This window comes from Etheostoma cragini, chromosome 4 (assembly GCF_013103735.1).
Source record: "Etheostoma cragini isolate CJK2018 chromosome 4, CSU_Ecrag_1.0, whole genome shotgun sequence".
Lineage (NCBI taxonomy): Eukaryota > Metazoa > Chordata > Actinopteri > Perciformes > Percidae > Etheostoma > Etheostoma cragini.
Genome location: NC_048410.1, coordinates 19525265 through 19541619, shown reverse-complemented (window position 1 = coordinate 19541619; position 16355 = coordinate 19525265). Strand labels below are relative to the sequence as shown.

Below are 16355 nucleotides of genomic sequence, written 5' to 3'. Positions count from 1 at the left end.
CTGCCTGAGCAGAGTTACACATACTTCCTATTACACAATTTATTTTTTATATTGAGAGCACTTCCTAATGTTTTGTTTAGTAATTAATCTAATTTTAGCAGTTTAGAATTTCACATTAGATTTTCTGCCATCAGTGTTTCTGTTTTGGAATGTTAATACAAGATTTACATGTGCAGTGAAATGCACGTTGACATACTCTTGAGGCGCGGCTAAAAGCAAGGTGCAGAATAAAGAATAACCTAATACCCTGCTGTTTAGTACACCAAAGGCGCTAAAATTCAAAAACTTGGTAAGTTTTAAGTCGCATTAATCATGTCTTAGATTAAAAACAAGTGACTACCCGAAACTAGCCAAATGTTTAAAATGAGAGAAAGTCAAGATGGTTTTAGAAGAATATTCTGTTAAAGAGACCAAAGTAAATAGAAGATGTCAACAAAGTAAAAAATAAAATAATAAATAAAATAAACAATTTGAATATTGATACAAATCAGCACATTACAACATTTTGTATAACCTCAGCACAATTATGCAAAGGAAAAATGTAATTTAACATGGTTTTTAGGAGCACACATTGCTTGTGATAAAAATTAAATAAGTTCATTCTGCCAAACGGGAACATATTTAACATTGTTTTGGAGTAAATATGGACATCTAGTGGTCAAAATGATGTAAACACATACTAACCCCTTTTTAATGTTGCCTGAGAAAAAAAACACATCAGACAGTTGTATTTTTACATTCCAAAGTTAAATTTTATGTTAATAGAAATAAAAACTTTTCACTCACTTTATATTACAATGTGGTACAATCCATATGACAACAGACAAAAAGCCATAGATCTAGACAAGTTATTTTGCCAACTGATGTCAGTTTCAGTAAACACACTCATGGAGTTGGATTAGAAGCACAAATAAACAGAAACATCATTGATCAAATGTTATGTCAAACTACAAATGAAAGCATCTTACAAAGAAAAGTCCAGTGTTCTCTGTGCTTTACAAAGGCTCAACAAATCTGTACAAATGGACAGCGCCATGGGAGGAAACAATTTACGCTGTAAACTAGCAGTACTAGTTCTTTTTTTTTGTAGAGACAAGATACAGCATTATGCCTCGAGGAAAAGCTTCAGGCTTCTCTGATCAGCATGACGACAGTGTTTTTTAATATCTTATTTGAGGTTGAGGTTGAGATACATTACACCTGAATAAAGATAATTATTACCCATTAGTCAGACAGCTTACTGTACAACACATGCTTGAGAAGTCTTGTTTTACAGTTCATACATCTTACAAAAAGTCCAGGCTGTCCAAGATTCTAAACGATAATTACAAGGCCCTAACCTCACAGGAACCCAATACCTTAAGTGTGACTTTAAAGGAATAGTTTGACATTTTGGGAAAAACACCTATCTGCTTTTTTGTAGAGTAATGATGAGAAGATTGCTACCATGATACATGTGGAGATTGGTATTGATCTTCTTCATCTAACTCTCAGCAAGAAAGCAAATAGGCATATTTCCCAAAATGTCAAACTGCTACTTTAAAGTGAGGTGGTCAGAAAAAATTCAACTTTTTCTGACCACAAGTCCACAACAGGAGAACCCCTTCACAGAAAAATGTAACCTCGATAATATGAAATACCAAACAGAAAGATGCCAAAAATGCTACAAAATCATATGTTATGTTACAATAACAATACATTTTGTTTAAAATAACTTGTTAGAATATCATAATATATTCAGCTGAAGAACAGATTTACAAAATATGTATTTAAATAGTTAATCCCTTTTTTCGGTTAATTTTCTAAGGCGGGACATTGCATCTCCCCTGACCTGATATGTTACAAGAAATAACAATTTAACATGAATTTCACTAGAAAACATACCAAAATGACATTATGGGATTAATCTAAGGATTTTTAATTCATTTAAAACCAGATAAAAGCAAGAGAGAACAGATAATTTTGACTGGGGTAGCATGCTGATGTTGAGATGTTACATTAGAATTAAGCAGCTAATATACTACCATGAAGTAAATTAGTTGAGCCAGATACAAAAATATAATAGACAAAGTTGAAACCAGCAGGTGACTAAAGGCTTCTTACACAGAATTAGGAGTACCATGAAATCCTTTAGGCCGTCAGTAAATTTAAGACAGTGTCACACTGTCTTTGAGCATACATGTCCCCTTTTTATTCAAACATGCTTAGTTTTTCACTTTAGTCTCGACCACATTACGGGGAAAAAAAATACAGAAATAAAGACATGTCATCATATTTGGAGAGTGTGTAACTTAGAATGTAGCCTTAGGGAGGTATTAATTTATTCAAATTGAACAAAAGTGAGCAAGTACAGCATTTTTGCCTTTTATAAATGAAGAGGGAGTGCATTATCATTTTTATCAACCCCTTCTGACCCCTGTTCAGGAAGGTAATGAGCCTCGTCTTTTAGGTGACACCCTGTTTATGAGGTAAGTGTGCCAGAGCACAAGTGGCAGCACAGTCGAGACATCAGCCAGATACCTCCTCACTTTAGGGATGGTGCAAAAACCCGCCGGGAGCAGTCAGGTGTCGGGTTGCAGAACGCAATTTGAGTTGCGTAAATACTCCAGAACAGTAGGACCACAACATTGTACAGTAAATAAACATAGAAAAACCTTAAAGTGCCTCCAGTTCTCTTGAACAGACAAAACCACTGCTAGTCGAGCTGTAGCGTTTCAATGTGTGCATGTGAGAGAGAGAGTGTTGCTGCCTTCTCCTTTTGAAACAGTCCTTTCTCTCAGTTGCTGTTGTTTCCCACTCTGTGTGTGTATGTGTGTGTGTGTGTGTGTGTGTGTGTATGTGTGTGTGTGTGTGTGTGTGTGTGTGTGTGTGTGTGTGTGTGTGTGTGTGTGTGCGCGCGTGCGTGTGTGTGTAGATGAGCCCATCAATGGCCGGGATACTGAGGTGGAGAGTAGGGTGGAGGGGCTGAAAAATAAGTAGGTAAAGAACATTAAATAAGCACCAAATTAAGTAAGACTCATCCTCAAAAATGTCACAAATAGTTACGGAGATATGGAATAAAGTGGTGACTACCATTGTTATCACTACTTATTTTTGATGGCACTACTGGAGAGAACATGGGGTCGATTGAATTAAGAGGGGTTTATGCTCATGGTAGCACGAAATGTGCAAATGTCCCCATACTTTGTTGCTTTCTGCTTTAAATTCAGATATGGTGGTGTTAGAGGGCAGCGTCCAAAAAAAGCGTGTTCACCCTCCGGGGATTTCTTGTGCAAATGTTGGTGGTGGTGCTACAGGAAAGTTTAGTGGGGTCACCGAAACTCCTTATGGACAATTAAATACTCAATAGATGTTCTGGCAATCTGTCCAGTGGTTGTTAAAAAAAAAACATCACCATCCACCAGGTCTGATAGCAGGGCAATTAACACAAACATGAGCCACTTCACTTTCGCAAAAGTAGGTAACACAGTTTGTATTTTGTATAGTGTATTGTCACATTTTTTCTTTGAACTGATTCATGTATTTGTACAAAAAAAAAGTCTTTGTTGAGTTTTTTTTAGAATGTTTTTATTGTTGGACATGTGCAATACTACTCTTACCCTGGCTGTATACAGGATCCATCAGGTGTGGTGGATAAGGTCCAGGCTGCATCATGGGGTAATGTGGAGGCATGCCAGTGTACAGGGGCGCCATTGGATAACCTGCATGTGGATACTCAGAGGGTCCCAGTGGTTTTCCATAAGCATCATACATGGGCTCCACTGGATAGCTGGCCATGGGAATCTGCTGGACTGTGGGTCAAAAAGTACAGACTGCTGTGAAGGACAACTATGACCTCATGGTTGTCTGCACAAGTATGGACATAAAGAGTGGAGGTCTCACCATCATAAGGTGTCCTGCCCCTCTGCTGCCTTCTCTGGTAGAGGTAACAGCAGGAGCACATGAAGCAGCAGACCATGGTCGCAATGATCGCCACAAACAGGAGGACGGAAGAGGCAATGCCAGCCAAAGTGGTAGGGCTGAGAAGAGAGACACAAGAGGACTTAAGTTAAACAGCATTTCCTTTCTTACTTTGATCATCTCACTAATTACATCCCATTTTACAGGAGGATTAAAGCAGAAATGGTCGGGATGTGAAGCTTTTGAATTAGACACACTGTTAACCCCAGACTGACCCTGAAAGCACATCCCAGTTAATGACGCACACCCTACATCTCTCTGTCTCTCTACCAGATTCCATCGCCTCATGGTCACAGTGGAGCAACAAATCCCTCCATTTCAGCTCAGCCTCTGCTGCCCACTGGGCTAAATAAGCTGCGGGTTGTCTGCTCACTACTGGTTGATGGATAGTTTCCAGTGCTGTGGAGGGAAAGTGCCATGTTGCAGTCTCTCGGGGTACAAGCTTGCTTAGTCCAGTATTGTCACAATACCTCAAAGGGGAAAGCTGATAGAACAAATAGTGAGAACATGTTACACTGTTGAGACCAAAGCAGGATCATTAAGTCAAATGCAGCCAACGGGACATGAGAACAGGCCTGTTTAAGAGCAGGGCTCGACACTAACAGTTCCGATTGGCAACCATTTTGAGAAATTGGAAAACAATTTCTTGGCCATTTTAACATGTAAAAAATAGGGACAGTAACAAGAACATCACAAAATAAATATCTTAAAAAATTTGTTGGATTAGTGATATTTTAAAATTGCTGTTATAGTCAGAATGGGAACGGCATGTGACAACGCTGTACGGTGCTTTTACTCACGTGTGCAAAGGCAATTGCTTAAGAGACAATAGTGAAGCAAATTAAGTTGTTTTTGACTAAGCCATCAACATCGCAAACAAATGTGCAAATTGATCCAACCAAAGCATGTAAACTTGAATATAACATTTTTTTTTAAAGGAAATTTGAGAACATTTTTGATCTTTTATGTCACATTTTCATGATTAGGCTGACACATAACTGTATAGTCATCTTAATTACTCAAAATATAAGGTGACTTAAAATGGCTACCGTATTTTCAGTTTTGAAAAGCTGATGCCTGGTTGCCAGCCTGGCAATCACTTTTAAAAGTTAGTGTTGAGCCCTGAAGAGAGTCCAGACTTTAAGCAGAATGCAAGGTGATGATGGAAAACATGATCTATACATATGTTTATACAATTTATTTTCCATTATTATTAAATCCCTTGTATACAAAGCATTGTCACCCAAGAAGTGATGCAACTGTTTAATGTTGATACAACATTTTTAGATCTGATATCTGCACACACAAGACACTTAACCCATCACCAAATTCCATTACTTCAAATTCAGTTTTTATTTGATTTGATTGTTTCCTAATATCACTGTTCATGTATGACGCATACATTGTGGTGTAAATCTGGTACATTACATTGTGTTGAAACTCTGAACCAAGCCTTGTTTATCTGACTCTGTATAATGAATTGTTGCAATGTTTCCCTCCCAGTTGATTTGTCTGTGTGAACCAACCTTGAGCCAATGCTCCTTTCCTTTAGAGGCCTTTATCTCTCTACTCCCACGTCACTGGAACAACTGGTACTGACAACATGTGTATACTCTAGAAGTAGTTCTCAAACTTTTTTTCAATAATGTACCCCCCTTTAAAATATTTTTTTAGCCAAGTAACCCCTGACGTGTGCAAAGAATGTTTGGTGGAAAGAAAAGGCTATATAAAGAGGAACATTACAGCTCTTAGTGTTTAATGTTTATTATCAATTTATTTGTCAGGGACAATGCAGCGCACATTATTACATACATAATTATTACAGTCAAGGCCATAACAATATGTATAGTTGTGTTGCTTAAACTGTTTCTAGCCAATAGGATGATTTGCAACCCCAGTCCCTGGTCAGGCCTTTCTCAAAAATATAAGCCAATTATAATTTAAAAGCACTAAATAGTGTGAGTTCCATAGTCATGCAGTCATGCAGTGTCTGATTCACCTAGTAAGCTTTTAACTGAAACACACTTAACTGTTACTTCAAATGTTAAGACTCCATAACTAAATTAATTTGATGAGTTGTGCACGACTGATATATTTGAAATTAAAAGTTCAAAAAGGAATCTCAAGTACCCCTTGCAGTACTCCAAAGTACCCCTAGGGGTACGGGGACCCCCATTTGAGAAACAATGCTCTAGTGGGTTTCATCAAACCTTCACAACGTGGTTGACCTGCTCGTTGCTGCTTTAAGAATCAACCGAAGGTCAAGCCAGCTGACGACAAACTACCATACAAAGTTTGGATGGTTTTTATCCACACTAGCCATCTTTTCTAGCAATCTCTTTTGCGACTGTGACACTTGAATTTTCCCATGTGGGATAAAAAAGATTAGTGGATTTATTTGGGTTCACTGTGAATGTTTTAAGGATAGAGGGAGCGTGTTCTTAACCTCTGGAACGGTAGGTTTGACAAAATAATGTCAACTCTAAGGTTCACTTATGAGCTATTTTCTTTAAATGGTTCTTTTAACTGCCGCCCTCGGTGTTTAGTGAGGAACGGACCGGGCTCATGGCAATACGAGGGCTTGTTCCACACTCAGGTCACAAAATGACACCCATTACCTACTGTACACGATGACAGTTCCATTCACTAATACAGAAAGTGAAAGACAGTTGTATGACATTTATTAAATCTCAAAAACTAATTTAAACATGTTTTGCAATACATTTAGCATGTAATGTTCATATATTTTACAATAGTGCGTTATTGCTTTAATCATTGCTGTTAGTAGAGTGTATGGCTAAAACTAACAATCTATAATATTTAAGATTTATCTTTTATGTGTACTTTATAAAATGTGGGGAAATTGTAGGAAAATGCCCCACCACTTTATACCTGACCAACATTTCAAAACCCAGAGCTCTTTCATTTACAACGGTAGAACAAAGAGAAAAGCAGCCGGTTCTCATATTGTCATTCCATTATACCCACATTTATAATTATTGTGAGTAATCCTTCTGTATTTATTGTAGGTATTAGCCTACAATAAAGGCTAATACCTCCCCCCCCCCCACCTTTCCTCTTGGCCTCCTCTATCTGTAAAGTGTGAATAACAATGTTGTAATTGAATGGCTTTTGCTTTGTTTTTACTTATTAATTCATCAGTATAGTGTGCACTATCAAATGGGGGTACGTGTACCCCTAGGGGCACTTTAGCATACTGCAGGGCGTGCATGACATTTTTGCAAAAAAGCCACTTTAAAAATATGTCATGCATAATTGCTGAAGTAATTATACTGTAATAATGACTAAATTGAAATGTAGCATTTAAATGTTTCTGTTTAAGAAGGTTGTTGTTTAGTGAATCTATCACTGCCGGCGCTCGATTGTTTTTCTACCAAAAGGGTTTTGCACTGATCAGGGGGTACTTGGCTTAAAAAAGCAATTCAAAGGGGGTAAAACATTAAAAAAAGTTTGAGAAACACTGTGTCAGAGGACTCATCTCATTGTGCAGACTGCGGCAACCAATTGTAATCGACAAAAGTAAAAAAGTGTCTGTCTTCAGATAGCCTTGCATTTTGAACAGAAAGACAGGCTCGTTGGGTTCAGTAAATGAATAAATAAGTCATTAAAGGAAACCCCTGCTGCTGCCCCACCTGAACTGGAAGAGCATGCAGCGTTTCTGCTCCCTCTCTGGGATCATCTTAAAGGCGTCCAGGCAGCAGTAGCGCCGGTGGCAGTTCCCACAACAAAACGTGATGAGAGGGCAGTCAAAGCCGTTGTGCCAGGTGCCGTTTTTATCCACGTACCACAGACAGTCCTCGTTCGCACTGACTGCAAAACAAATATAACACAAAGTGTAAGCGCGATGACACTACAGGGAAGATGATCCAAAAGAAACAAGGAAGCAGAGAGAGAGAGAGAGAGAGATTAAAACAGAATTACATTTTCTATGTACATGTCCCAAATAGGAAGACTTAAGAATGAAATATTTTCAAAAATTTGAAAAACATGTACCAGGCTTTACTACCTACACTAAGGACAAAAAGATTCCTTTTTTATTATTAAGGGAAGAGAAAAGCACGGCATGGCTAGCAGCTAAATATGTCTTCTCCTGCCACAATACAAGGCTAAATAAATAGAGAATTGTATATATTATCAGAGAGAAGAGTACATAATTTGTTTAGCATCTACAATTATATAATAAGTATTCTGTTTTATATATATATATGTTTGTTCTTATGCTATGGCAACAGAGATGTATTTTTTGTTGTCCCAATAAACCAACATGAAATTTATTCAAAAAAACTTCAACTATGGATTATTTATTATTATCATTTAACTTGTTGTTTGGTTTATAAAACACACAGTTAAAAACAACAACAGTAAAAAAAAAAAATGCTTGTCACAATAATGTCCAGCCCAAGTATGACATCAGCAAAATGCAGCACAATTCCTACAATTGACAACCTGGACCCACCCATTTCTTGCCACTATAAAGGACTATTTAATCAAGAGCTACACATCATCAACTTGTTTTTTTTAAATTATGTTATAGTTCTGTGGTCTCTTGGGAGACTAAAGCTCACATACTGACTAAGAAACATTCTGCATACTTCTTTCATAAAGATGAACACATAAGTAAGTCCTAAATTGAGTTGGAGGGAGCTAGCTAGTATTCATATTATTTGTCCACACCGTAGAATTTAAGGCACTCTAAATTACAGCCACCGGTGCAGGCTGCTAAAAGTCACACCAACGTGTATATTTTACATGAGTTTTATGTCTGGGAAAAAAACTGACACATTAAATGTTTTTATCTATACAAAAAAAACTCATATTTATCCTGAGGGAAGATCTCGCACTTCCTGGTTGGATTTCTCTGAGTGTACTAAACTGATGGAAACTTGTCTCCGGTACATTGTTGAATAAAGATCTAACTTGGCCACTGAAACGGTTCAGACTAATTTAGGATCATGCCCTTTGAGATTTGGCATCGGGAATCCTTATTTTGCCATTTGATATCAGCCTTGATATTGCAAAATCTATCGTTGTGTAGCTAGTAGTTTTGTATTGTTGTTTACATTACTGTATGCAGCTTATTTTAAAATTACTGTTTGCCTCTTAACTTGTTAGACAACAGTTAAATAGAAGCAAAATAACACAGTAACACCTACAATTAATTTTGATATTATATCAATATTGGGTTGTACATATTGCCTTGTAATGATTTATTTTTCCATCAACTTGGTGAAAAAAAATATATGCCTTAAATATAATTACTATTTTATGTGCATTAATCTCCAATAGTGTAACGGTTTAGATGTTACTAGCTTGTCAAAGAAACTTAGCATACAACATACTGCCAGGCTAATGCTGACAACATAGCTACCAATGTTTTGTTAATCAAGCAAAAAAAACGTATAATATAGCTAAACAGACACACAAAAACCGTAAGACTATTTCACATAGGACTGAACAATTGAAGGCTATCCGTTAATGTAGTCGGACACCAACGTTAAACCATGAATGTTTATTAATAACAAACATAAGCGTTAACTGTTAACGGTTTGCCCATACCGTTTTTCCTAGGAAGGGAAAGGCATGATTCGCCCACTCGCCCTCTGATTGGCTAGCACTCGCTGTCTGTTCTGGTTGGGTTGTTTGGGTGGGCAAGAGAAGTGGGATTGGTGTAGCCTGATTGATTGACACCAGACAATTCTCAGTTGTAACCATAGATTGTATATTATTAATATGTTATCAATTAATTAATAATATACAGTCTATGGTTGTTACTGAATGTGAGTTTAGTCTGGCTATCACCTGACCAAGCCAAGCTCCATAGATTTGATTGCAGGGCGAAATCAAACCACCGGCAGAGGGGGCGGGGTTTGCCCAGTCAAGCTCAGAGTGTGATTTGCAGAGCAAATGTTCGTCAGGGTTTTCCCAGGATAGGATTGGTTAGGATTAGGGTAAAGAATGTCAAAGTTAACTTATCAGTGTCATATTAGGGCGGGCTATGCCTTAACCATCCTGGGGCAAAAAAGTACTCGCAAACGGTTTACCGTTAACAGTTATCAGGCCTAAAATAAATGTCTAGGTTATGTTTAACAGCCAGAAAGCAGCATGTTGTTGTTGCATGTGAACATGGCTGTGAGGCTTCAGGACGATGTAAGAACCGACAGAGTCTGCTTGTAACGGCTATAATAAATGACGTCCATGCAGGGGGGAACAGATGTTAACAGGGATCTGCGTTTAGATTTAAACCCGTTAGCTAGCGGCGCGAGGCCTGGAGAGGACCCGTACTTACCCTGAGAAGTGCAGAGGACGATAGCGAGCAGCGCTAAAATCAGCGCGATGAGGGACATGTTGCCCGCTGGAAAGATCATCCTCATCCTAATTTTAAAACCAAGCGAGAGATATTCTAAAAATGTACACGTATGACCCGACTAACGGTCGTTCACAGACATTATCCTGGCTCGGGAACAGCTTAGGAGATGGGACGGTTTTTACAAGCGGTAATTTATCCGTCGAAATGACACATCGCGTCTGTGACGCCGTTCACCCGGGACGAGACGGGGATGGTGTTGCCTTCAAATACTGCCTGGACCGTCGGAAGAAATCCACCATGAAGAACAAGTGCGTTTGAAGCTCAAAGTCATCCTATGACATTTGTGCTAAGGCAGGGTTGGAATAAGTACTCGGAGCCTTTAAAAATACTCCATTTACTATATATAGATACTATTTTCAGTAAAAGTATATTGCAATTCAATATGCATGTACTGTAATTCCATACGATTGGAAGTGAAGGTATCATTATGCATATTTCTAAGTGTTATTTTTTTATGGATTATATTCAGTTTTTTATTATTAACGATAAATGTAAGTGAACTTTAGGTTTGTAGTTGAACAATGTGGAGCCACATTAAGATACTTTGTATACTACTACTATTTACTACTACTACTACTATAGTTTACGAATTAGTAGTACTGCATTGTTATGTTACAGCATACCACATGCTGTCAAAATTGCACTGAAGTGTAGTACTTGAGTAAATAGGAGGCATAACATCTGTAAAAAGTCAGTCCCTCTCTGTATTAAGGACTAATGATGAATACAATGATAAGAAAGCAGCTAACAGCTCCTCCTTGTGGAACATTTTCAGCCTGCTGAAGTGCCTTGCATTTAAAAATTAAAAACCCCAGGTTGGGCATAAATAAACAAAACACGCACACACATTTTCACTTGTGCCTGATAGGACCTCTTCTGAGATCTGTGTTAGCATGTGCAGACTGTATTTTGTTGCACCAATGGCAGATGTTACACCTTGTCTTTTTTTACACAGCATTTTGACTTGTCATAACAGGAAAAGTACAGGTGTTTCCATAAACATTAAAAGGTCCCATGGCATGAAAATTTCCCTTTTTGAGGTTGTTTTCTTAACATTAATATGCGTTCCCCCAGCATGTTTACGGTCCCCCAGGGGCTAGAAATGGTGCTGGGAGTAAACTAAGCCCTGGGTATCCTGCTCTGCGAAAATGAAAGCTCACATGGGCATATCTGGAAATTGCCCCTAATGAGGTCATAAGGGGGCAAGGTTACCTACCCTTCCTCTGCTTTGCCCATCCATGACAGACACATGGCTTTTGAACATGCAAAGTAGCAGTTGGTGAAGGCCACACCCCCTGGCTGGGGGTAACCCCCTTCCACTGGATATGAGATGTGGTCTTTTTAATTCTAAAGCAATTTATGTCTTTAATATTTATAACATCTCCAGCCTGACAAAAATGTAGCATTATGTTCATGCTTTATCAGTAAATACAGTTATTTCACAGAACAGAAGTATAAACAATTTCTTATATTCTTATGGAGTGTTATCTTCACCACAGATTTATCATTCAACTAGTAACAATAATTATTTCATCATGCACATGTTACCATCTGTACCAAGGATAGGTCAAACCAGAACATAAACACGTCACGCAGTATATAAACATTAAATGATTTATAACACATAATATAGTTGTATGCAGATATGTTCATTAATGTATTTGTCAACACTAACTGCTGTGTGCGTCCGTAAGGGGAGGCTGCAGTAGAAATCGGTAAGGAATGACAAAGTGAAACAGTTGTAATGATATAAAACAGAAGTTGGAATGCTAACAAATACTGTAGTGTACACTAATGTCCTTTATTTTCTTATAACCACAATTAAGGGTATTATAACAATTTATTAAATGTTTATATATTGCTTATAAAAGGCTAAATATACCTTTAAGGCTCAGTTTTCATTTTCCCTAAAATAGGGAGAAAAAAAAATATGTATGCAGAATAAGATGCCAGTCCGGGACAGCTTGACAAGTGCCTCTGCGTGGAAAGACTCTGTATTTTTCAGTTTTAAAAATTTAAAAATAGTTCATTAAAAATGGGATTAAAAGAACTATTATTATTTACAGTTCAGGGAAGCAAGAGAGGAATCTGGAAATGTTGTCCTTTCAGGACTTTTATTTAGAAATGTCTCCATCCCAAATTTCAATGGAAATACAAGGAAATGAACAGGCTGTGAATCACCATGGCAACCGTGCAAATATCCAAAATACCCAACATACCCCTAGACATGTCAGCTGGTCAAAGAGCTTTTCATTTCCCGTCAGAAACAGTCAATGTGTTTCTGGAATAAAAGGCTGTCAAAGTTTCTCTCCCTTCCCCAAAGATCCCGCTGTCGGTTTTTGTTTGTCTTTCCTTCAATCAATGTCTCTTGGGAGGGTTTTCCCTGTTGCATTTTTATACAGAAACACAAAAATAACGGCATAAGTTACAAATAGGACATGGCAAAATAGTCTGTTTAGATTTCATGTTTTGCCTGTCCCACTGTGAAGCCTCAACCTTTTATTCAATTCCTTTCGTCCAGTCTGAAATTACTCTAAAATGTTGAGTCCTCTGACCTTCGGGAACAGACCTGGGCAGTCTCTCACATCATCATCATCCTCCTCCTCCTCGCTTTAACGTCGGCAAAGTCCTTCATCCCATCACAAGTACGTAGAAACAGGGGCAAGTGCTTGTCCGTCTTTTTAACCCGGCTCCTTCCTCCTCCAGGGCCATCATCCCATTTCTCCTTTATTCTTTGCTATGTCGTTAATTCGTCATGAGCGCATAAGTGATGGGGCATTAGGGGAGAGCTTAGATGGAAAAAGAGGTGTTGGAGCAGCGGACGTCAGGGCTAGAGGCCTATAGACTGCAGGGTTTGTCTCTCGGCGGTGTTGAGGTGGCCTGAGAACATGCTGTAACATGGCTGCTGGGCAAACTGTGTCAGGAAGTCTGTCAGGTAAGCCTGAGGAAGGACAGGTGATACAGTGCAGGTCTATTATAATGGCAGCAGTGTCATAAAAAGACATTTAGGTAAAACCTGTTTAATTACGCTGGATAATCAAGAAACCATATTTCATCTGTAGTTGCTAACTGCACACTCCATCTTTAAAGAAAAATCCAGCCACAATATCCCCTTTTACACACACACACACACACACACACACACGCACACACGCACGTGCACGCACACGCACACGCACACGCACACGCACGCACGCACGGCTCTTCCCAGAAAGCATTTATAGCAACTCAGGGTTCAGTGTCTTGCCCAAAGACACTTCGACGTGGGACTGCAGGGCCAGGGATCAAACTAACAACCTTCCTATTGGCAAGTGACCGCTCTACCACTGAGCCTCAGTGTGAAAATACCTTAAATGTTTCACAATAATATAAGAGCTGTAGGGGAGAGGTTTATGATGATAATGAATAATTAAATTTGCAGACAATTAGATTGACATGCATTCGTATGCACATTACAGGCTATAGATTTATATTATACATACATATATTATATTCTGAATACTTCTGACCAGCATGATGTTCTCTGTAACACATCACACACACAGGGTTGGCACACATGACAACATAAACCAAAAAACAATATATACTTTTATATTTGTCTACCATCAGAGATTTTGCCACGAGATTTACACCCGTCCCGACTAGCACAGGGGCGGCTGTGGCTCAGTGGTAAAGCCAATTGGAAGGTTGGTGGTTCGATCCCCGCCCCTGCAGTCATTGTCGAAGTGTCCTTGGGCAAGACACTGAACCCCGAGTTGTCCCCGGTGCTGCGCATCGGAGTGTGAATGTGTGTGAATGTTTATCTGATGAGCAGGTGGCACCTTGTACGGCAGCCCCGGCCACAGTGTATGAATGTGTGGGAATGGTGAATGTGCCCTGTAGATGTAAAAGTGCTTTGAGCAGTTGTTAAGACTGGAAAAGCGCTATATAAATACAGCACATTTACATTTACATTACACTTAAACATCTTTGTGTGGATAGGGCAATGCTGTAAAGTGAGCCGGACTCCTTATGGCAATACTAGAAGTAGTGAAGTACCTGGATTTGTCCATTATTAGCAGGATTAAACAGACATTTTCAGGTAGTTACGTCCATCCATATCCATAAACAGTTTCTGAATTGATTTCCCAGAAAATTGACTATATCACGATATATTTTGATATAACAACACATAATTAAACCTATCATAAGGAGGATTTTCCCCTTAACACCAACCCCTATTAGCCCAAACCTTCCGCAAAGTGCTTAAACTACAATAAGCTAAGTCCCGACTCCCCGCTGCTACCTGACAAATGGAAGCATTTGAAATAATTGGATATGTTGAACTAAAAGTTTAGAATTAGTGTACCTGCAAATCAATCTGATATATGGGGTCTTTCAAAGCATCTGGATCATCCTCCTCATCGTCCTCGTAATAATCATCATCTGTAAGACATGAACACACCAGGATGTGGAAACTTAGTGCCTAGAAAGAAAGTTCTATGGTAACAGTATGAGCAAGAAGTGGAACTGAAGACAAAATAAAGGAATAGCTGAAGCACTGGGGCAATACTAGTACCGTATTTGTTGGAGGCGATAAGATCAGAAAGCAGCTGCCCTGCAAGGCCTTCGTCCTCCTCCTCCTCATCATCCCCCTCATCCTCTCCCTCCCACATACCGCTAGAATCTGAGACAAACAACAGCTGGTGATTGCAAATGTCTGCTGTCCTATTCTTTGGTTTACAGGCAATAAATACAACAACTCTGCAATCTTTCAGCAAGTCCAGGGCTTCACCTGCCAAACATGACCAAAACAAAGAACAAATCACTGTTGCAACTGTTTTGAAGTAAAAGATGACCTGAGAATGAATACATTGATTGATTCCCCCACAAAACTTTGCTCATAAATTATCAGCATGGGTTAAATCCACTAGGTTGCCAAAGTTAAATAACTGCACTTCTGATGTGGATGTATTAAATGACCCACCAAGGATTTTGAAAAGCGTAGCTTTGGTCATTGGGCATAATTTTACATTTCCAGTTGAATAATTTCTTTACTCAAATTGTTTGGAAGGAATCATATCTGATCATTGCTTCCCAATTTAATATGCGCAAGTTTGGGTTTCCGAAGCGGCCGGGCACCTGTTGTGTTGCAGCCTTAGAGCACAGTTAGCAGCGCTCTAGCGGGGCTTTATTTTACATTGAAAAATCCCTGGTAAACCACCACTGAATCAAAATAAAACGTTCCTCTTATTTGTGAAATAGGCATGTGACCCAACTCTCCACCCCTCAAAAAAAAAAAAATTTTAAAAAAAGGATAACAATCGGAATCAAAAGGAAGAATCAGAACTGTTAAACTCCAAATGATGCCCAACCCTAACTGTGCTAAAAGTTTATTGAAACCAGCACAAACCAGTTGATGCTGTTGACCATGAGAACTCCGAGCCCTTGGCGATAAATACATTTGTTTTTTAAAGGCTTCCAGACCAGAAGTTTACATTTAGGTTGACTTATTGATCACATCACTTTCCACCAATAATTTACTACAAGAACTAGACACAGAGGTCCATCTGCAGAAAGGCTCCATGTCCCTCAAAAAGCCGCGGGTTGAAACAGCATTAGCATTATTTGTAATCACCTTGACTCCAGTCTCCTGCGTTCGCCCTGCTGGCGTTTGCCTCCACTACAGTCGACAGCTCATTTATTATCAATTTGAAGATCTTCACTAGCAAAGGAATGTTGGTCCACCGCTCTGGGTCTGCGGAGGAGAAACACAAAAGGGAAGAGCACAAAGCTCAATGTTAAAAGCATGCACGTTACATCTTTTAATATCTCTGTGTGAACATAATGTGATGTACAGATTAATTTACTCTTTGCTGATTTGGAGCGTGTGCGGATGCCGTCTTCAGGGCTGTAGATCTCTTCTCCCTTCACCACGATGTCCTGAAGACGTTTGTCGTCCGTGTTGAGGCCGTGCTGCAGCAGCTTACAGAGAGCCACCGTGCTGCAGTAGAAAAAACAAAAACAA

General features: G+C 38.9%; 2 protein-coding genes across 4 annotated transcripts in view; both read right to left on the bottom strand.

The window, feature by feature from the left end:
- Nucleotides 1-1077: 1077 nt before the first annotated feature.
- shisa4 (shisa family member 4) lies at nt 1078-10559 on the bottom strand. Of its 2 annotated transcripts, none has more exons than XM_034869773.1 (6): nt 10268-10559; nt 7614-7791; nt 3883-4019; nt 3600-3791; nt 2909-2964; nt 1078-2817 (listed from the first exon to the last, which is right to left on the bottom strand). In XM_034869773.1, the coding sequence occupies exons 1-5, from the start codon at nt 10350-10352 to the stop codon at nt 2924-2926; spliced, it is 633 nt and encodes a 210-aa protein (XP_034725664.1). In that variant the 5' UTR covers nt 10353-10559; the 3' UTR covers nt 1078-2817; nt 2909-2923. The 2 variants fall into 2 exon arrangements, with proteins under 2 accessions (XP_034725664.1, XP_034725665.1); XM_034869774.1 differs by lacking the exon at nt 1078-2817 and adding an exon at nt 2826-2845.
- Nucleotides 10560-12441: 1882 nt separating this feature from the next.
- Nucleotides 12442-16355, bottom strand: part of ipo9 (importin 9) — a 16239-nt gene continuing 12325 nt past the window's right edge. For both annotated transcript variants that reach the window (XM_034869957.1, XM_034869958.1), the window contains exons 20-24: nt 16198-16331; nt 15966-16085; nt 14907-15014; nt 14697-14773; nt 12442-13289 (exon numbers count right to left, since the gene is read on the bottom strand). In XM_034869957.1, the coding sequence (XP_034725848.1) occupies nt 13179-13289; nt 14697-14773; nt 14907-15014; nt 15966-16085; nt 16198-16331 (550 nt within the window). In that variant the 3' untranslated portion in view covers nt 12442-13178. The remainder of the gene's footprint in view (nt 13290-14696; nt 14774-14906; nt 15015-15965; nt 16086-16197; nt 16332-16355) is intronic.